This window comes from Eptesicus fuscus, chromosome 13, assembly GCF_027574615.1.
Source record: "Eptesicus fuscus isolate TK198812 chromosome 13, DD_ASM_mEF_20220401, whole genome shotgun sequence".
NCBI classification, from domain to species: Eukaryota; Metazoa; Chordata; class Mammalia; order Chiroptera; family Vespertilionidae; genus Eptesicus; species Eptesicus fuscus.
Genome location: NC_072485.1, coordinates 84,489,391 through 84,509,454, shown reverse-complemented (window position 1 = coordinate 84,509,454; position 20,064 = coordinate 84,489,391). Strand labels below are relative to the sequence as shown.

General features: G+C 63.9%; 1 protein-coding gene and 1 long non-coding RNA gene across 2 annotated transcripts in view; one reads left to right on the top strand and one right to left on the bottom strand.

Annotated features, from left to right (window-relative positions):
• Positions 1-2,715: 2,715 nt before the first annotated feature.
• On the bottom strand, positions 2,716-11,696 carry CTSD (cathepsin D). Its single transcript, XM_008160265.3, has 9 exons — positions 11,526-11,696; positions 9,387-9,546; positions 7,569-7,692; positions 6,934-7,052; positions 5,283-5,509; positions 4,410-4,532; positions 3,900-4,044; positions 3,701-3,799; positions 2,716-3,571 (listed from the first exon to the last, which is right to left on the bottom strand). Exons 1-9 carry the CDS (start codon positions 11,588-11,590, stop codon positions 3,404-3,406), a joined length of 1,230 nt encoding a protein of 409 aa, XP_008158487.2. The 5' UTR covers positions 11,591-11,696; the 3' UTR covers positions 2,716-3,403.
• LOC129151119 (uncharacterized) overlaps positions 9,970-20,064 on the top strand; it is a 22,531-nt gene continuing 12,436 nt past the window's right edge. The window contains exon 1 of the long non-coding RNA XR_008557906.1: positions 9,970-10,006. This is a non-coding gene — a long non-coding RNA (uncharacterized LOC129151119). The remainder of the gene's footprint in view (positions 10,007-20,064) is intronic.

The window sequence follows — 20,064 nt, the reverse complement described above, 5'->3', positions numbered from 1 at the left end:
CGGTCCCGTCCCACCTGGGTCCCGTCCCACCCGGTCCCGTCCCACCTGGGTCCCGTCCCACCTGGTCCCGTCCCACAAGCATCCCATGTCCCCACCCGGTCCCGTCCCACCCGGGTCCCCTCCCACCTGGTCCCGTCCCACCCGGGTCCCATCCCACCCGGTCCCGTCCCACCTGGTCCCCTCCCACCTGGGTCCAATCCCACCTGGTCCCGTCCCACCTGGGTCCCGTCCCACCCGGTCCCGTCCCACCCGGTCCCGTCCCACCCGGTCCCGTCCCACCCGGGTCCCGTCCCACCCGGTCCCGTCCCACCCGGTCCCGTCCCACCTGGGTCCCGTCCCCTGCAGGTGCTGTCCCCACACGTCATGTGCCCTAAGCAGGGCCTGCCTGTCACAGCCTGTCTTCATCCACCCCACCACCTCATTGTCTCTCTCACTTGGCCCAGCTGCCCCCCACTCCTGCAAAAGCACCAGTGATCCCCTCCATCACAGGGAAACCCCCAACCACGAAGGTGCCTCTCTGAGCTGGGTCCTGATCCCGTCCACAGGCCCCACCCGCCCTGAAGCATGGCGGCCATCTCCTCTCATCCCCTCCAGCCCTGTCACCCAGAGGCCGGCCGTGCTCTGAGCGTCTCCCCCATGAAGTCCCCTTCCCCTTGGACCCTCTCAACCCGCCCCCCCTCTCCCCATGACCCTCTCTCCCCTGAGTCTGGGTCCTCAGGGACCCCTTCTCTCTTCAGAGTCCTGCCTGCCTCTGCCTGGTCCTCTGAACCCCTTCTCTCCAGAACTCCATGCACCACGCCCCGGCCTGGCACAGGTCCACCCCTCTCCAAGCTCCTCCCGTCCCCCCATCCCCAGCCCTGGCACAGCCTCCTCTGGGCTTGTCAGGAACCTGGGGCACAAAGTCAACCTTAAATGCTGCTAACACCTGTGTGTGGGAGAGCTCTCTGCACTGCCCCACGCTGGCCACACCCTAGGCGCCCAGGCCCAGGGCCCAGGCATGAGGGCCCTTGGGGTCTGTGGGGAGCCAGGGTTCAGGTCTCCCTCACCCAACACCCACTGCCCCTTCCAGAGGCCTGGTGTGGGGGCATCCAGACCTCTCTCGGGGGGCTGAGCCTTCACCGAAGGTGCCCTCCCAGCCTGAGTGGGGCGTGGGCTCCACACCACGGGGCTTCCCTGGCGTCTCTTTCCCAGCAAGGCTCTGCCACCTGCCACAGGCTCGCCGGTCCTCTCCGGGCAGGGCTGCGGGGGTGACCAGCGGGGCCCGGTCTGCTCGCAACCCACCTGGTCCCAGGCAGCAGGCAAGGGGCACTGGCCCCCAGGGGTCTGCTCCAGGCCACAGCAGGTCAGACCCCTCTCCTGCAGCCACCGTGAGGCTGCTGAGGCCACCACTGGCCTCCACCTGGGGGACCGCAACGCAGGGTGGGAAGGCCACCCACCGCCCCTGCCATGGGCCCTGGGCTGGGGCAGAGCAGGTCCGCAGTGAGGAGCTGCTGTTACCCACCTTCTAGAGACTCGAGGCTAAGGGTGGGGTCGGAGGCAGGCGTTGGGCCCAGGGTGGCCGCAGGGCCAGGCTCTGGGCAGGAGCATGCATGACCGCAGGGCCTGGAGCAGGGCTGGGGCTGGGCCCGCCGAGCTGGTCCCCAAGTTCCAGAGCAGGGACAGAGGTACCCTCCGGAGGCTGGAGACTCCAGCTGGGAGGGTCACATGCGTGGTGAGTCCAAGCCGTGGGCCAGGGCCTTGCGACCTTGCCAGCCGAGGTGTGACCTGAGCCAGCCAGAAACTGGCCCCTCCTGGAGGCGCTGCCCTCGGGGCCTCAGCGCCCACGGCTTGGATGACAGCCTCCCGGCAGCCCTGCCAGGTGCTGGTCTGCCCGCTCCTGCTCGTATTTCAGGTGCAGAGAACGCGGGGCACGTGTTTGCCAGCCTCCTGGCAATCTGGGTGAGCCCTTTAGAGGTGCTCACCGAGGCTTGGCCCGAGGCCCCGGACCCCGAGGCCCGGCCAATGGCAGCCAAGGCCCTACAGGCCGGAGAGGCACCAGGCCACATGTGCCAAACCCCACACCTGTCAGGATGGCTCAGAGTCCCTGAGGGAGTCCTGCCCACCCCCAGGGGCTCAAAAACTCCTATCCATCCCTCAAAACCTCCTGGAAAATGTTCCTCCTCCCAACCCTCAACAGAGGCCATGAACGGGTGGGAGGGTGTCCCTGTGGCCTGAAGGGATTCCTAACTCGGATCCCTGAACCCTGTGACTGTGACCCCAGGTGGGCCTGCTTGGCACTGGCTTGGCAAGCACAGGGCGAGGCCACTTCCAGAGCTGGCAACCAGGACGCCCAGACGGGAGGCAGGCTGCCCACTCGCCACCAGCCCTGCGCCGGTTCCCTTCCTAGCCCAAGTGGGGTGTGCAGGGGAATTGGGGAACACAGGGGCCCTGCTGCTGGGGTCTCCTCCGAGGGCAGAAACATGGTCCAGGAAAGCATGGCAGCCGCTGAAAACTGTCCCGGCAAAGGCATTCGCTCACCAGGAGCCTGCAGCCCGGCCACACCCTGCTGGTCACTGCTCCGGGCCTCAGCACGAGCAGCCCCGCCAGCCCAAGTCTCCAGCATCCCAGGTGCCAAGCACCTCCCAAGCAACCCCCTCCCCAACCCCCGAGTCCGCCTCCAAAGTGCCAGCTTCCCCCAGCCCCTCCCCACGCCACCAGCACAAAGCACGCCCCACACACAGATCCACAACTTTATTTCCAGGTCAACTTTGGCTCCCGGCCACTCAAGAAGGGGCGGCCTCAGAGAAGGCCGGTGCCAGCACCCTCCCCTCCCCCTCCCCGATGGGGTCAGGCCCCAGGATGACCCACAGGCCTCACAGGGCTGGCTCGTCTCCTTCCTGCTGGCCCCAGGCCTCAGCTGGCCCTTCCTTGCTGGGCTGAGACTAATGGACGGGTGGGGCGGCACTGCCCAGCTCCAGGCCCAGGCTGGTGGAGGGAACCAGGGAGGCAGCCTGGTGCAGAGCAGCGGCTCGGCCCAGAAGCTCCGCCCCCGAGGCCCAGGCTGGGACAGGACAGGGGGGAGGAGGGGGGAAGAAAGGGGTTCTGGGATGCACAACCAAGCGGAGCTGGGTCTTCCAGGTGAGTGAAAGGGCTCTGAGCACTAATGAGCCTACTGGCTGCCCCAGCCCCGCCCCTCCGTCAGACAGACAGACAGACAGACAGACAGGCAGGCAGCACTCTGCAACCAGGGAAGGGAAAACCACAAAACGGTGCCCGCCACGCAGCGGCCTGGAGAGCCGAGCAGCTGCAGGTGTGAGTGTGCGAGTGTGTGTGTGTGTGTGAGTGTGAGTGTGGCTGGGCAGCCGGCAGGGCGGGCGCTGCCTCCTCCCACAATTCTCCTCCTTTCCTGCCAGTGGGCAGGCGGCTACAGCTTGGCGGCCTCGGCCAGGCCCACGCGGTTCTCGTCGCGGTCGAACACGGTGTAGTAGCGGCCGATGAAGACGTCGCCCAGGATCCAGAGGGGTCCCGCAGGCGGGGGGATGTCCATGCCCATGAAGCCACTGAGGCAGATGGTCTTCCCGCCCTGGGACACCTGGGAAGGCAGGACGGAGCGAGCGTTACCACCAGTCCGCCCGCCAGCCGCCCCGGCTCCCCGCCTCCAGGCCGCCCAGGCTCCCCGCCTGCCCCCGCCCGCACCCCCCCCCCCCCTCGGCTCTCCCACCTTGAGCGTATAGTCCTCCGCACGCAGCTTGTAGTCTTTGCCCCCCAGCTTCAGGGTGACCTCGGGCAGGCTGGACACCTTCTCGCAGGGGATCATGTACTGAAGGAGAAGAGGGCAGTGTGTGTGGGGCAGCGGCCTGGGGAACAGCCACCTGGGCACCCGTCCCCTACCCCCCGCCGGCCCGGCCCGCCCTGCTCACCTCTCCCTGGATGAGCGGCACGGCCCCGATGGCCTTCTGCAGCTCGCGCACCTCGTCCACGGGGCCCACGATGAGGGAGGTGCCCGTGTCCACAATGGCCTCACAGCCCTCCTTGCACAGGGTCAGGCCGCTGCCCACGTCTACCCTGCAGGGGAAGTGGGCGTGTCTCCCAGGGCCACCCGGTGCCCCCACCGTGCCCAGCTGCAGCCCTGGCAGGAGGCTTTCTCCTCTCTCAGGCCTTGGCCGTGAGCGGTCGGGCAGCAGAGCCCAGAAGCCAAGGGCAGGTTCGCGGCCACTACACGGCCGTGTGGAGGGGGCAGCAGGAGGTGACCAGAGGCGCCTAGAGCCAGCGGGGCCCAGGGCCCAGGCCCGTCCATTGCCACAACCCCTCCCGAACCGACCAGGGCCCGGGCTGGTCGCTCCTCGGGGGCCTGCTCGCTCCTCGGGGGCCTGCTGACCAGCAGCTGGAGGGCCCCCCGCAGCCCTGAACGAGGCTCGGCCGGTACTCACTGCTCCATGTGGACCTGCCAGTAGGCTTTGCGGGTGACGTTGAGGTAGGAGAGGGGGCCTTTGTAGAACTTGGAGTCGGTGCCGCCCAGCATGAGCTCGCCCCCTGGCTGTGCACTCGGGTCCCTGCGAGGACAGGTAGGGGCAGTCAGCCCCCTGCCCACCCCGTGTCCAGCCTAAGGGCCGGGTGGGACAGGGCCAGGCTGGGCCGGGTCAGAGGCCAGGGGTGGGCGGGGCAATCTTAGAGAGCTTGCCAGAGCGGGGACCTTCCTGAGCCCGCAGGGATGGAAGGATCCAGAAGGGGCACAAGAAGGAGTGGAACTTCCTTCTCCTCCCCTAGGGGAGGGCTCCGATCCCACACCCCGAGTGGACTGCAGGCCCGGCCCAGTGCCCGTGCTCAGGGCCTCCTGGTCTGCCAGCCGAGGACAGCAGGGTCAGGCCGGCGGGCAGACGGGGACGGGAATGCTAGGAGCCAAGGAGGGGAACCAGAGGACTTTCAGGGGAGGCGCCGGGCAGCTGAGCGTTGAGCCAGTTGTTCCTGGCCTGGGGCTCATGGCCTTGTACCCTCCGGGCCGGCAGCAACTGGGCCACATCGGTCCCTCACTAGGCCCGGCTCTGGTTCTGAGACAAGGCCCACCCACCAAGACTGGGCACGGCCCGGGCACAGCGCCCAGGGAGGCACAGCCCCCGGGGAGGCACAGCCTGCTCTAGGGGCCGCCGCTCCCCCTTGGAAGGGCGGCCGTACTGCCTCCAGCCGGACGTCCGGAGCATGGCCCAGGGCCCCCAGGGAGGACCAGGGCTGCTGCAGCTGAACCCGCTCCCGCCTCACCCCTGCACTCGGCGCGGCTGGGCCCTGAGCAGGGGCCGCCCACCCACCTGTTCAGGTAGAAGGAGAAGATGTTCTTCTCCACCAGCTTCTGCTGCATCAGGTTGTCGAAGACGGGCACCACGTTGTTGACCGAGATGCGGGGATAGGCCATGCCCAGGATGCCGTCGAACTTGGCCGCGATGAAGGTGATGCCCGGCTGCTTGGTGGCCTCCCCGAAGACCTGCCGCTCCACCTTGACGCCGCCCAGGGCTGCCTGACCCGAATTACAGGGCACCTGCGGGGCGCGGGGGGTCAGTGGGCCACATGGACCAGTGAGCCGGTCCCTGGGCCCCAGGTGGGCCGTCCCGGCCAACCCTGCGTGTGGGCGGCCACAGCTACAAAACCCAGCTGGGTCCCTGCCCATCACCTGGCACGCAGGGCTGAGGGCAGGGGGCTGGAATGAAGGGCTGGAAACACGGGGGGGGGGGGGGCGGGGGCCGCGGAGCTGAGGGCTGGGGGGGGCCCACTCTGGCAGGAGAGCTTTAACAGGGATTGGGGAGCACAGATGGAGGCCCTGCTCAGCTCCAGCCCCCACCCCTTCCCACCTGGGCAGCTCCTGCCCTCGGCCCAGCCCAGGGGACGGGGCCCCACAACCCAACCCACTGGCAATCAAGGCCACGCTGCCCCGCCCCTCCCCCGGCTAGGCTGCAGACAGAGCAGGATGTGGGGAACGGCTGTGCGGGTGACAGTGGAGGAGGGCGCACGTTGAGCCACATCCTGCTTCGGGCCCGGAGAAGCTGGGGGTGGGGCCCAGCAGACGCGGGTGGGGAGGAGGGTGGCCCACGAGAAGCCGAAGCGCCTGGGGAAGGGCTGCTGGCCCTCATGCTGGCCCAGGTGCCACCACCGCCGTGGGGCGGCCTGAGCCGCCTGCAGCCGATGAGGGACAGACCGCTGCCTTCCTGAGCCTCAGGGGCCAGGGCTGGGGCTGGGAGGGACCATTTTCTCTTTGCTCCTCATCCCCCCACAACTCCCGGGCCAGGTCTCGAGCCGGCTCCACACCCAGAAACTGTCAATGGCCCGCTGACCCCTCCTGAGGGGGAGCATGCCCCCAATGCAGGTAGGGACAGGAAGCACCCCAGCCCTTGTGTACCCCGTGTCCTCTGCAGATAGCCCTGTCAGCTGCCTGAGGGGCTCCCCACACCCCTGCCCTCCCCAGGAGCAGGGACACCCCCCCCCCCGCAGGATTAGCCCCAAGCACCTGTGGGCATCTCAAACCCAAGCATCAGATTGAGCCCAGTCTTCCCACGGGCCCACCTGCCCACCCCCCTGCGGGGAGCCAGGGCGGAGGCCCCCGTTAACCACTCAGTGGGCCCTGGTCCCAAACCTGCACCTGTGCACCCCGGCCTCAGCGCCGCCTCGGTGCTGAAACCCTCGCTCTGCCCCACTGGCCCTTCGAACCCCTGGCGAACCCCTGGGCCAGCGCTGGGTCAGGCCTGCTCCCTCCCCGCCCCCACGCGCTGTCCTCCGCGGGCACGGCAGGCTCTCCCCTTCCTCCAGGCCTGCGCTCGGCTGTGTCCCCAGCGTCCGCCCAGCTGACAGGTGCTGCCGTCCAAATCAGCAGCCTCTCCAGGGAGCCAGAGCCACCAAGGCCCCTGCCTGGGGTGGGGCGGGGGTCCGCGAGCCCGATTCCACGGTGGGCGCCGAGAGGGAGGGACTCACCGACACGGTGTCCTGGCTCAGGTACCCCGAGAGGCTGCCCGAGCCGTAGTGGATGTCGAAGGTCGTGCCGTTCTCCACGTACGTGCTGGACTTCCCACTGTTGTACTTGTGGTGGATCCCTGTGCCACCGAGAGCGCGTCAGCCTGCCGCCCGCGGTGGCCTCTGGCCCTCGACCCCCACACCGAGACCAGGCTGCCCCTGCCAGGCCCCCGCACCGAGCCACCCTCCCACGGGCCCAGGACAGTGGGCTGGCACCAGCCTTGGTCTTGCCCCATCCTGGCCGCCACGGGCCCAGCCCATGAGAAACAAGGCCGGCAGGAACAGGTTCACCCGGAAAGCGGGAGCCCTGGGGCCGGGCCTGCCTGGTGCGCCTAAGAATTGGGAGCAGCAGGTTGCCCACGTGCTGCCTCCTCCCCGGCGTCTAGCCCACAGCCACCTCCCGGGACTGGAGGAGGCAGGCAGAGGCTGGGCAGCAGCCCCCAGCGCCTGGGGAGAGCTAGTGCCCCCTCCCCAGGGCCCCGACCTCCCTGCCTGCTCCCAAGCCTGAGTGCGGGCAGCGCAGAGCGGGGCCAGGCCCCTCAGACACCCTCTCCACTTGGGAAGCGGCGCTGGGGCCGGACAGACGCTTGACTTACAGCAGGCGATGTCCAAAAGCTTGCAGTGGATCGACGGGACCCACAGGTTGGAGGAGCCGGTGTCGAAGACGACAGTGAAACACTGTGGGGGCGTCCCGATGCCGATCTCCCCATAGTACTGGGCCTGGGGGAGGAGAGGGGAGGGTCTGTCAGCAGGGGGAGGGGCCCCAGGGTCCAGACCTGCCATAGCTGTCCACCTCCACCTGCCACCCCCAGGCCCCGGGGTGCAGCCCCACCCCCGCTTGGCCAGGGTGAGAGGAGGGAAGACCCCCACATCCCCATTTGGAACATAAAACCAGTGTCCAGTCAGTTAGGACAGGCTCTGCCGGCCACCTGAGCCTCGGGCGGGAGGACCTGAGCCTCGGGCGGGGAGGACCTCCGTGGTCCAGGGCCCTGAAGGGAGACTGCCTCTCAAGGGTGGGGGCCAAGTCAGAGCCTGACTCTGGGCCTCAGTTCCTACCCTGCCCCTGCTCCTGCCCTACAGGGCCAAGCCTGGAGGGCTCCCAGGAAGAGGAGTCCGGGTGGCCGAGGGGAGAAGGGACACCCTGGAGGTTTGGAGTCCCACATGACTCAACCTCTCTGCTTTCACAGCTCTGGGCCTCAGTTCCCCATCTCACACATAGGGAGCAGGGGCCGCTGGGGTGCTCCAGTGAGCATAAGGGGGCATGTGTCCCTGTGAGCCTCAAAGGGAAGCCCCATCCTTGGCCCTCTTGTAGGTCAGAGGGTATGGGCGTTCTTGAGCTTGTGGTCACCTGGGCCCTGCCTGCCTGGGCATTCCCTCCCCCCGAGGAAGGAGCCTGGGACACCAGTCACCACAGGATTCTGGCACCAGTCCCCCTCCCTCCCGGGCATCTCTCTCTGGCCATTTGGCTCCAGGGAGCACCCGAGCTGCTGACTCATAAAGTGTCCGGATGGGGGGGATGGAGAATGACTCAGCAAATACCCGAGCATGTGGGCACTGAGGAAAATCAGGAACTGGTCAGTTGACCCTGGGCAGACGGCCCCCCTCCACCGGCCGGATCACATGCCTGAGGCTCCAGCTTCCTGGCATGGCTGGGGCTCGGGACAGCCAGGACAGAGTGCACGGCCCCTGTCCCAACCCCAGGTGGACCCAAGGCCGATGGCAGCAAGAGGCCGGCTCCCTAAGACTCGGGTGGGGCACCCTGAGATGTCCCCAGACCTGGGATAGGCTGACCCGGCCCCAGCTTGCTGTGGCTTCCAGAAAGTTCCAACCCTGAGTCTCTATCTCGCTCAAGCAGCAGGCACAGACTGGGTCACAGGTTGCCGCAGGCCTGCCAGCAGGTGGGCAGGAACACAAGCTCCAAAGCAGTTAGTTACACCCCAGCAGGCAGGCTCAGATAGCCGATCTCTGGCACCCCTCAGGGGGGCAGGCCTGTGCCAGGCTCTGGGCTCCCCACGCCGGCCAGTGGCCCGGGCCCAGCTCCTCACCTGGGAAGGGGGACGCTGTCCCCACTCCCCACAGGCTGGCCTCGAGGATGAGGCACCGCCCAGCTGAGCCCATGGTCAGTGGCCCACAGAGGTCAACGTCTCTGGTGCCAAGGTCACCCCAACCCTCCCCCTCAGCCAGGCAGGAGAGCGGGCTGTGCAGACCCCAGAGGTGAGAGCCCCCATCAGGCAGGGGGCGTGGCCGAGTGGAAGCTCCTCCCACACAGGGCAGGTAAGCCCTCGAAGGCTGGTGCTGAACGTAGGAGCATCCCTCCACCATGCATGCGTCTCCCACGGACCTGTCCCTAAAGCCGTGTTTTGGGTTAGCCCAGCCACCCCCCGCCCAAGTGGACACCCCACTCCCACACTCACGTCCATGTAGTTCTTGAGCACCTCGGGGATGGGCCCCCCGGTCACGGCGGGCACCCCCTGGGCGTATTTTGAAATGGAGCCCTTGGCGATCAGTTTTTCCACGGGACCTCCCACCTCCGACATGGTCCGGCGGATAGACGTGAACTTGTGCAGAGGGATTCTGTCAAGAGGGGGGTGGGGGCAGGGCTCCTTAGGGCAGGGCTGGCCTCTGCCTCCCTCCTGGACCCTCTGCACCCACATCCAAGCATCCCAGCTGGAGGCAGCCAGCACCTGCTCCACCCCCTCCTCAGCCACCAGGGCCTTCAGAGACCCCCTCGTCTTCTGTCCCCACTCGGATCTCTCCTGTGATCTCTTCTGGTGGGATCTATCAGGCATCGGCAGCCACCTGTCACCCCTTTGCTCTGAGCCCCATTCACCTGGCCCTCTGGCCGCGGCTCCACCCAGACCTTAGGCCCCCATGCTCCCACCTCCCCTGCCTCTCCTCCCTGGGGTGGCCACCTCCTGGCATCAGATTGGCCCCCATGCTCCCACCTCCCCTGCCTCTCCTCCCTGGGGTGGCCACCTCCTGGCACCGGTGCCCAGTCCCAGCCAGAGGAGGGACCGGCCTTAACCTCCAGGAGGTAAGGAGTGGACTTCAATGCCACCCCCTCTGAGGAGCCCTCCCTGACCATCCTCAGTTGCCCTTCACATCACCCCGTTTCCTTCCATCGCTCTCACCCCACACTGCAGTGACCTCGGTCACGTACTGCTGACCTGTCACTCTCCTCATCACGATGCAGACCCGGGGGACCAGGACTGCACCTGGAGAGCGGGGTCTCTGCTTGCAGCCCCATGGTACCCCACTGGGAGCACCCTTCACAGGAGCCCGTGCCTCCCCGCACAGGTGCCCCTGGCTGTGTTGTGCACGGGCCTCGGCCATCAGAGCAGAAAGGGGTCCCTGGATGCCCTCGGCCTGAGCTTGCTCTCTGCTGCCATGGTGAGGAGGCGGGGCAGGAGAGCACACCTGAGCAAGGTTAGCCACCTGGGATTCAGGAGTTCAAGGTGATGGCGGGCTGTTTCCAGCAAGCCCAGGGCGTGCCCTGGGAAAGTGGGAGGCAGGTGGGAAGAGCCCGAGGTTCCTGCCTGGGGGGCGGGGGAGGGCCGTGCCCTGCAGCAATCCAGGAACCAGCAGCCTCCAGCCCCCCTATCCCACCCAGAACCCCAGGCTCCCTCCTCCAAGGCCCTCCGGCCCTGGGGGAGGTCTGTGGGTGGGGCAGAGGCAGGCTCAGGCCTGCGGGCTGCTTCCCCCACAACTGCTCCAGTTGGGGCTCCTCACCCCCAGGTCACAGCCCACGCAGGGCAGCCCTTTGGCAAGGCCCAGCCCGGCTCAGCCCACAGCCAGCTCCCCAGCCTATGACCTCATCCACTTTCCCACGGGCATAAGGCCCACAGCCCAGGAGGACCAATTCGGGCCCAGGAGGACCAATTCGGGCCCAGGCCTGATACAAAGGCCCCCAGGGCTGGGTGGGCGCAGAGGCATAAAGGAGTGGCCTGCTGGGAGAGCAGGAAGCCTAGCAAGGGCAGGAGAATGGGGGTGAGGGGCCCCTCAGCCTGGCACAGGGGTGCAGGTCCCCAGGCCTGAGGCTGCTCCCCCAGACCCTCTCCTTAAGCTAACACCCTTCCTGTCTCTTGGGCACTGGGGACTCTTAAGCCCTAAGACTTAGGGTGGCCCCGTGGGTCTCCTAGCCCATGGCCTGCGGTGAGATCCCACGTGACAAACAGGAGGAAGGCAAGCCCGGTTCACAAAGGGGAGCCCCAAGCGGGAGAACAACTCGCCCAAGTTCAGGGGCCTGGAAGCCAACACCCGGGGTCTCCCGATTCCACACACGGGCCCGAGCACAGGCACCCACCCCGCCTGTCCTGGGGAGGCTGGGTCAGCCCGGAGTCACAGCACCCTCCCTCCTACCCCCGCCAGGATGTAGGCAGGGCGGTCGCCCGGGTTGGGGTGGCGGGGGCTTGTGCGAACCCTGCAGCTGCAGAGCGCCCCGCCCCACCCAAGGGGGGCCCTGCAGGAGGCTGGGGCTCCGGGTCGGGGGTGTGGGGCGCACGGAGGTCATTAGGGTGCGGGGCCCCGAGGCGCCCGGGACCGGCGGGCCTCACCTGATCAGCGCGGCGGCGGGCGCGGCCAGCAGGCCGAGGAGGAGCAGCAGGCTGGGGGGCTGCATGGCGGCGGCGGCCGGTCGGAGCGGACGGCGGGTCGGAGCAGCCCTCTCCGAGGTCGCGCGCTTATAGCCGGGATGACGGCGCAGTCGGGCCGGGTCAGCTGACTGGTTGTTTGCGCCCGGCCGGTCACGTGGGCCGAGGCCGGCGTGCGCGGGGCGGGGCCTGGGCGGGCGCGGGGCGGGGCTACCGGGACACGCCCACGGGCCTGCGGCGAGCTGACCGCCCCGTCCCCGCCGGGTCGCGACCCTCCCTCCCGGAATCGCGGGGACCCCCCCGGCTGGGGCGTTACGTGTCCCGGGCGGGCACAGCCACGGGCCTGAGCTGCAGGGTCCCGGCGCGGACGCCCCTGGCCGCCTTCAGCGGGCGGGACCCCAAGTCTTGGCTCCTCCTCCCCAGGCCCAGGCCCGCGGGTCGTGCTTCAATGAGGCCCCCGCAGCCCCCTTCCCTCAGGGCGCCCTGCTCCACCTCCCACTGTGCCCACTGCTCCTGCGCCCTCCGCTGGCGCCCTGTCCCCCCTCCCCCTGGTCCTGGGAGTCTCCGGGGACCCTCAGCCTCACTCTGCAAGTGTCCACGACCCGCCCCCCACCCCGCTCCTCACTGTCCATCTCCCCAGAGCAACGCCAGGCCTGGCCCGGGCCCTCCACCTCAGCCCACCTTCCTCCGGGACCCCCAGCCCGCCCTCCCACGTCCTCTCCAGGCCCCCAGTCTAATGAGGGCTGGGTTCGCAGGGCCTGGGGGAGTGAGCCCTCTGCTGCGGCCACAGTGACCGCCGCCCACAGGACCTCACTGTGCACCCCTTCCTGCTCCATTTGGGGCCTGGAACTGCGCTCAGTGCCTGAGGAGGGGCCGGCTCCATGCCGGTGCCCAGTCCCAGCCAGAGGAGGGACCGGCCTTAACCTCCCGGAGGTAAGGAGTTGGGCAGGGCATCTTAGAGGTCATGTCAAGAAGGGACCGAAGTGGAGGAATGTGCTAGAACATGACCACTGTCCCAGAGGCACTCGGGAGGCTGGCAAGGCCACCGGAGGGGGTGGGTGGAGAGGCGGCTTATGGCTGGGTGGGAGGGCAGAGGCGGCGGTGGTCTGGCTGGACTGCTGCGAGCCAGGCTGAGACTCTGGGCTACCCCCCACCTCCCCCGCCCCACAGCAGCTGAGAAGGGACCTCTGGTGCCCAAAGGCGGGAGAGGCCCCTCCCCCGACACCTGTCAGTCCCTTCAGGACAGAGCGCCCCTCTTCACGCTGTTCCCAGGATCCCTCAGCACCCAGAGCCGAGTCTGGCATGTGGTGGGTGCTCAACAGTTATGTGTGGGAGCAACAAAGGGGTGCAAGGGGTCCCTCCCTGTGTGATTGGCCAGAGGGTCCCAGAGGGCCCTCTCCTGGTGCCCTGCCCAGTGTGGAGCAGGCCCAGAAAGAGGCGTCCCTCAGGCCAAAGGTCATGGGCCCAGCAAAGCCTCAGGGCCTCTCTGACCTCTGACCTGCTCAGCATCTACTGGCCCAGGGCCCTGGCGGGCCTGGTGGGGACAGGGCTCCCAAGTCAGCTGGGCAGGTGCGGGGCCCGCAGGTGCGAGCTGGTGGGGCACCAGGGCGTGACTCTGGGCCTCTGGTTTCTGGTGGGTGCGGGCCAGGGCCTAAGGACTGCAGGGGGACCGCCAAGGCCCAGGCGGGGGGCTGCTCGGTGCGTCAGGGACAAGATGGGGCCGGAAGCGATGCCGCATGACCTCCCCTCGGACCCTGGGCCATCCCTCCCACACTTACTAGTCCAACTCCCACCACGTGATCTGGGCGCGGGGAAGTCACGGGACCCACACGGACTCCCTCCCTCATGGAGGTCACCCTCCAGACCGGGACCAGACACCACGTGGGCTTCTGGAAGGAGACAAGGGCTTCGGGGGGAGACGGGGGCCGGAAAGGGCCACGGCGACAGGAAGGAGGGTGTTGCAATGGAGAAGCCTCATGTGAGCCGCCTGGGGAGGTGATGGGTCAACACTTGAGGCCGGAGATGGGCCCGCCTGGTGGGGAGCAGTCAGCTGAGCAGAGCACAGGCGGAGGGGGAAGGGCTGCGTGTAGAGGTCAGAGAGGAGCCCCCGCAGGGCCCTGGCTTGTCCCCGTGCCAAGCGCTCCTAGAACTCCCCCTAACGTGGCGGGGGAGGGGGGGGGGGGCGCCAGGGGCCTGGCAGAGGCTGGGCTGGGCACGGAGGCTTGTGGAGCGGTCAGCTTTGGGGCACACCTTGGAGGCAGGGCCAGTAGGGTTCTGACAATGGGACAAATGGAGGGTGATGGAGGGGTCTGTCCAGAATAGCCAGACAGACGATGGCATGTCATTGGCAGAGACGGATGCGCGGGAGGAGGCCTGGGAGGAAGGCCCAGCTCAGTTTTGGGGTGTGCCATGGAGACGGCGCCCAGGGGTCCTGCAGTGGCTGTTGAGTGGCAGCAGCTGTTGGAGCTGGGAGTGGAGGGGGCAGATCCAAGCTGAGAGAGCAGGACAGGGCCCCTCGATGCCCAGGGCCACCCGTCTCCCTGCCTGGGGGACACTGGGCCACGGCTCCTTGGGTGCCGTGGGGATTCCACTCCCAGCAGCCCTCTCGCCAGGAGGTGCCACTCCATGCACTTTGACCCCAGAGCACTGGGTGAGGGACTTCCCGCCCTCAGCACACTGAGGAACCCCAACCTTAAATGACCCTCCAGGACTCAAGTCTGATGTGCCCTCCTCAACGGTCAGCAGTAACTCAGTGACGAGACTGGATGCAACAAGGGCTGCAGCAGACTAGAGGAGGCCCAGGGCCTCCCGACCTTAGGAGGTTAAAGATGGGGGTGTGGGCAGAGGGGACGGAGCGGAGCTGCAGGGAACAGAGACCAGGAGAGGCGTGCCGGGGCCCAGCAAAGAGCGGCTCAAGGAGGGGTGGCCGCTGGGACACGGGGTGCCGGGGAGCAGTCCCTGGAAAAGGGGCTCTGCACTGACCCCGGCGTTGACCGTCTGACCCTGAGGGGAGCAGCCCCGGGCGTGGCGGGGTGAAGTCTAGGGGAGCGGCTCCTAGGAGGGGCCCGTCGTGTGGACAGGGGGTGCTGGTGCGCGGGCAGATAGCGGACAGGGGAGGTGGAGCGGAAGCGTCTCCCCCTAACATGAGGGGGTGTCTCAGTACGTCGTGCAGCTGGATGGAAGCGTCTGCCCTCCCTCACACCACACACTCCCAGGCCCGGGCGGGTTAGAGAGAGAAATGCCAGCGTGCCTCCTTGAGGGGACAAGGGCCAGGGAGACCCTCCTCGTGGCCTGGCAACCGCACAGATGTGTTGTTTCAACAGGAAGCTCCCACAAGACACCCGGGCGCCTGTAAAAACGACAGACAAACCCCAGCGGGGAACGAGGATCTGATAAGCACGCTCGTCGGCAGCGTGCCAGGCACTCCTGGAACTCAACGATGAGCAAGTGCACAGCCCGGCTGAAAACGGGCAAAGACCTAAATCCACATGCCAGGGACGAGGAGGTGCTGGGGGCACGAGCCCGTGAAAAGACACCTGTGTCGTGTGGGAAGTGTGCTTCGAAACCACAGTGAGACATGCTACCGCCCACCAGAAGGACCAGATCCAAACAGAGAACACGCGCCGGGCGGGCGGAGCGCAGGAATGGCACTCAGGGCTGGTGGGGGCCGGGGGGGGGCGGGGGCAGGTGCTTTGGAAGGCAGTCTAGTGGTTTCTGACAAAACCAGACATAGTCTCACCACAGGATCCAGTCACAACCCTCCTTGAAAGAGTTGAAAACTTAGGTCCAGCCTGGCTGTGTGGCTCAGTGGTTGAGCATTGACCTATAAACCAGGAGGTCAGGGTTTGATTCCTAGTCAGGGCACATGCCCGGGTTGTGGGCTTGATCCCCAGTGTGTGGGGCATGCAGGAGGCAGTGGATCGATGATTCTCTCTCATCATTGATGTTTCTATCTCTCTCTCTCTCCCTTCCTTTCTGAAATCAATAAAAATGCATTTAAAAAAGAAAGAACGGGGAGAAACCAAGATGGTGGCATAGGTAAACACCTGAACTTGCTGCCTCGCACAACCACTTCAAAACTACAACTAAAAGACAAAACGGACATCATCCAGAACCACAGGAGGCTGGCTGAGTGGAAATTCTACAACTAGAAGGAAAGAGAAAAGCACACTGAGACTCAGAGGAGGTGTGGAAGTAAAGTGCAGAGGTACGGAAGTGCGCAAGGAAAGGGCTGGCAACTGAGTACACGGTTGTCTTTTTCAACCAGGAGGGAGACACAAGCTCCCGACTGCTCTGAACTCCAGTTCCGGGCGAGACTCTGGGGACCCAGACTCATACGGGGAGAAACTGGACTGTCTGGCATCGGGCGGAACTCCAGGGCAGCTTTTTCTCAGAGGTGTTTGCAGCGATTACCACGGGACACTGTGACCCGGGGGCCTCTTAGGGCAGGGCTGACGGTCAGCCATGGCTGTTTGCTCCATCCTGTTGATTCCCTGAGACCCCGCCCCACCCAATTTACAACCCCACCCCAGCTGTGCGCAGAGGCTTTTGCATATGAGTGGCCTGGTCCTTTGCAATCTAAAATTACCTAACAAACTGCAGCTGAGTCAGAGAGACCCAGAACTTCCAAAAGAAGGCCCAAGGCCCCACAGCAGCTTGCATTGCTTTATAGCTGGGCCTCATCTGGGCACCTCCAAAACCCAAACAAAGAAGAGGAATTTGCAGATCTCTCCGTAGCTCCTGCTGGGTGGCCTAAGGCAGAGGCTAAATTAGCACATCCTTGGAGATCCAAGAGCCAGTGTACCCAGTGGTCTGAGTGGGACCATCCAGATTGCAACTCCTCAGATCCATAAGGGACACACTCAGGGGGCAGACATAGTGAGCACCAAAGCCCCACTGAAGGATGTCTAGCCCCATAAGGGTGTCTCCAGCACAGAAGTTCTCCCATCACAGACACAACTGATCCTCACAGCCAATTGGCCTGGAGGTCAACTCCTCCCAGTGATACCAACAACAATCAAGGCTTAACTACAACAAGACTGTGCACACAGCCCACAAAGGGGTGCACCAAGAGTGTCCACCTCAGGTAACTGGGGAGGCTGAGCCACTGGGCCCTATAGGACACCTAGCACACAAAGCCACTCTATCAACACAGGGAAGCAGCCAAAATGCGGAGACAAAGAAACAGGTCACAAATGACAGAAATGGAAGAAAGCAAACTACTGGATATAGAGTTCAAACCACGGTTATAAGGTTTTTCAAGAATTTTCTAGAAACCGCCGATAAATTTAGTGAGACCCTCAAGGATATGAAAAAGGACCAACTAGAAATGAAGTATACACTGACTGAAATAAAGAATAATATACAGAGATCCAACAGCAGACTAGAGGATCCCAAGAATCAAGTCAAAGATTTGAAATCTGAAGAAGCAAAAAACACTCAACTGGAAAAGCAAAAATAAAAAAGAATAAAAGAATATGAAGATAGTGTAAGGAGCCTCTGGGACAACTTCAAGCATATCAACATCCGAATTATGGGGATGCCAGAAGAAGAGAGAGCGCAAGATACTGAAAACCTATTTGAAGAAATAATGACTGAAAACTTCCCCCACCTGGTGAAAGAAAGAGACTTACAAGTCCAGGAAGCACAGAGAACCCCAAACAAAAGGAATCCAAAGAGGACCACACCAAGACACATCATAATTAAAATGGCAAGGGCAAAAGACAAAGAGAGAATCTTAAAAGCAGCAAGAGAAAAACAGTTATCTACAAGGGAGTACCCATACGACTGTCAGCTGATTTCTCAACAGAAACTATGCAGGCCAGATGGGAGTGGCAAGAAATATTCAAAGTGATGAATAGCAAGAACCTACAACCAAGATTACTCTACCCAGCAAAGCTCTCATTCAGAATTGAAGGTCAGATAAAGAGCTTCACAGATAAGAAAAAGCTAAAGGAGTTCATCACTGCCAAACCAGTATTATAGGAAATGCTGAAAGGTATCCTACCTAATAATAGACAAATATGCAAATTGACCGTACCTTTGCTATGCCCGCAATTGGCCAGGAGACGTGGGGGGGCGGGACTCGGGGTGGCCGGGGTGGCCGATTGGGCTGGCGGGACGCTGAGCTCGCGTCGCCAGTGGCAGCTCGAGCTCAGTGTCTGCACCATGGCTGTGCTGCGGCACAGAAGGGGCCTCTGGGGCAGCGAACTAACGTCCCACTGGGGACCATCAAAAGCAGGGGACCTGGGTGCCTGTCCGCTCAGGCACCAGCGGACAGACACCCAGCTCCCCCATGATCGAAAGCAAAAGCGTGGGAGCTGGGTTCCTGTCCGCTGGTGCACCAGGCCTTTCAGAAGCCTCCACCGCGCCAGAGGCTTCTGAAAGGCATGGTGCACCAGCGGACAGGCACCCAGCTCCCCTGTGATCGAAAGCAAAAGTGTGTAGGGGACCCTACATGTGCATGATTCAATCATGCACTGGGCCTCTAGTTCTTTAAGAAGAGGAAGAAGAAGAAAAAGGTAAAGATAAAAATTATGAACAACAAATACATATCTATCAACAAGTGAATCTAAAAATCAAGTGAATAAAAAATCTGATAACAGAATAAACTGGTGAAAAGAATCAGGGGCATAGAAAGGTAGTGGACTGACAATTCTCAGGGGGAAAGGGGTGTGGGGGGGTGCAGGAAGAGACTGGACAAAAATCGTACACCTATGGATTAGGACAGTTGTGGGGGGGTAAGGGCAGAGGGTGGGGTGGGAACCAGGTAGAGGGGAGCTATGGGGGGAAACAAGAGGAACAACTGTAATAATCTGAACAATAAAGATTTATTTAAAAAAAAAAGAAAGAAAGAAAACGTACGTCCACCTGAAAACCTGCACGTGAATGTTTACAGCCGCTTTAGTCATCGTCGCCAACACTTGGAGAAACTGCGTTGTTCTGCCGCCGGTGATAGACACATAGACGGGTCCCTCCCACAGTGGGGTGCTGTTCTGTGACAAGGAGAAATGAGCCATCGGGTCCTGAAAGGACCCGGAGGAAACTTAAATGCATATTCATACGTGAAAGGCCACCTAGTGTGTGAGTCCACCCTGTGACTGCTGAAAGGCAGGGGTGTGGGGACACGACCGGTCATGGTTGTGGGGCGGGAGGCAGGGTGACGGGTGGTGCACAGAGCATTTCTCGGGCAGTGAAACAGCTCTGTATGTGGCTAGAATGATGGACACGTGATGTTAGAGATTTCCCAACGCCCACAGAAGACACACCTCAAGAAACGAACTTCTGGGAACCAATGTATTGATACTGGCTCATCGGTTGTGACAAATGGCCCACGGTCACGGTCACGGAGATGCTAATAGCAGGAGACCCTGTGTGTGTGAGGGTTGGGCTCAGGGGACCGCGTGCTCTCTGCCACCTTCTCTGCATGTGTAAACTGTTCTAAACAATGACGCCTGTCACTGGGGGGAAGGAGCCCCCACCTTTCCTAGGGGGAGAATGATGAATTGGATGTGCTAACATGACTAACTCCTGTCCCTCAGAATTCACCGTGAGAGGAGAGTGAAAGGCAAGCCACAGGGATGGAAACACGCATCACGTATCTGACCAGCAGCAGTATCCTGTCTAATGAAAGAGTAATATGCAAACTGACTGTCACTCCAACATATAAGATAGCTGCCCCCCCTGTGGACACAAGATGGCTGCTACAAGATGGCCAGTAGGGGAGAGCAGTTAGGGGTGACCAGGCTGGCAGAGGAGGGAAGTTGGGGGCGACTGGGCCTGCAGGGGAGGACAGTTGGGGGGGGGGACCAGGTCTGCAGGGGAGGGAAGTTGGGGGCAACTGGGCCTGCAAGGGAGGGCAGTTGAGGGGGACCAGGCCTGCAAGGGAAGGGCAGTTGGGGGCGATCAGCCTGCAGGGGAGGGCTGTTTGGGGGGACCCAGGCCTGCAGGGGAGGGCAGTTGGGGGCGATCAGCCTGGCAGGGGAGGGCAGTTAGGGGTGACCGGGTTGGCAGGGGAGGGCAGTTAGGGGTGACCAGGCCAGCAGGGGAGGGCAGTTAGGGTTGACCAGGCCAGTAGGGGAGGGCAGTTAGGGGCAATCGGGCTGGCAAGGGAGCAGTTAGGCATCAATCAGGCTGGCAGGGGAGTGGTTAGGGGGTGACCAGGCTGGCAGGCAGAAACGGTTAGGGGTAATCAGGAAGGCAGGCAGGCGAGCAGTTGGGAGCCAGCAGTCCTGGATTGTGAGAGGGATCGGGCCTAAATGGGCAGTCGGTCATCCCTCAAGGGGTCCCAGATTGGAGAGGGTACAGGCTGGGCTGAGGGACCCCCTCCCCCTGTGCATGAATTTCGTGCACCGGGCCTCAGTGTAAAATAAAAAAGAACCCAAACCATAAGAAGATGGACAATCCAATAGGAAAGGGGAGGGGAGGGAAGCCAGGCGCCAGTAGCGGGTGGCGGTGTTGTCTTCACTCGTCCGGGAACGTGCAGATGGGCAGGTGGGAACTG

Excerpts from the sequence above, each read along its gene's own strand:
- CTSD (XM_008160265.3), bottom strand. The coding sequence starts at position 11,590 with ATGCAGCCCCCCAGCCTGCTGCTCCTCCTCGGCCTGCTGGCCGCGCCC. Across the intron at positions 7,693-9,386 it reads TGCTCAAGAACTACATGGAC|GCCCAGTACTATGGGGAGAT; the intron begins GTGAGTGTGGGA and ends CTCCTCCCCCAG. Across the intron at positions 3,572-3,700 it reads CGGAGGACTATACGCTCAAG|GTGTCCCAGGGCGGGAAGAC; the intron begins GTGGGAGAGCCG and ends CTGCCTTCCCAG.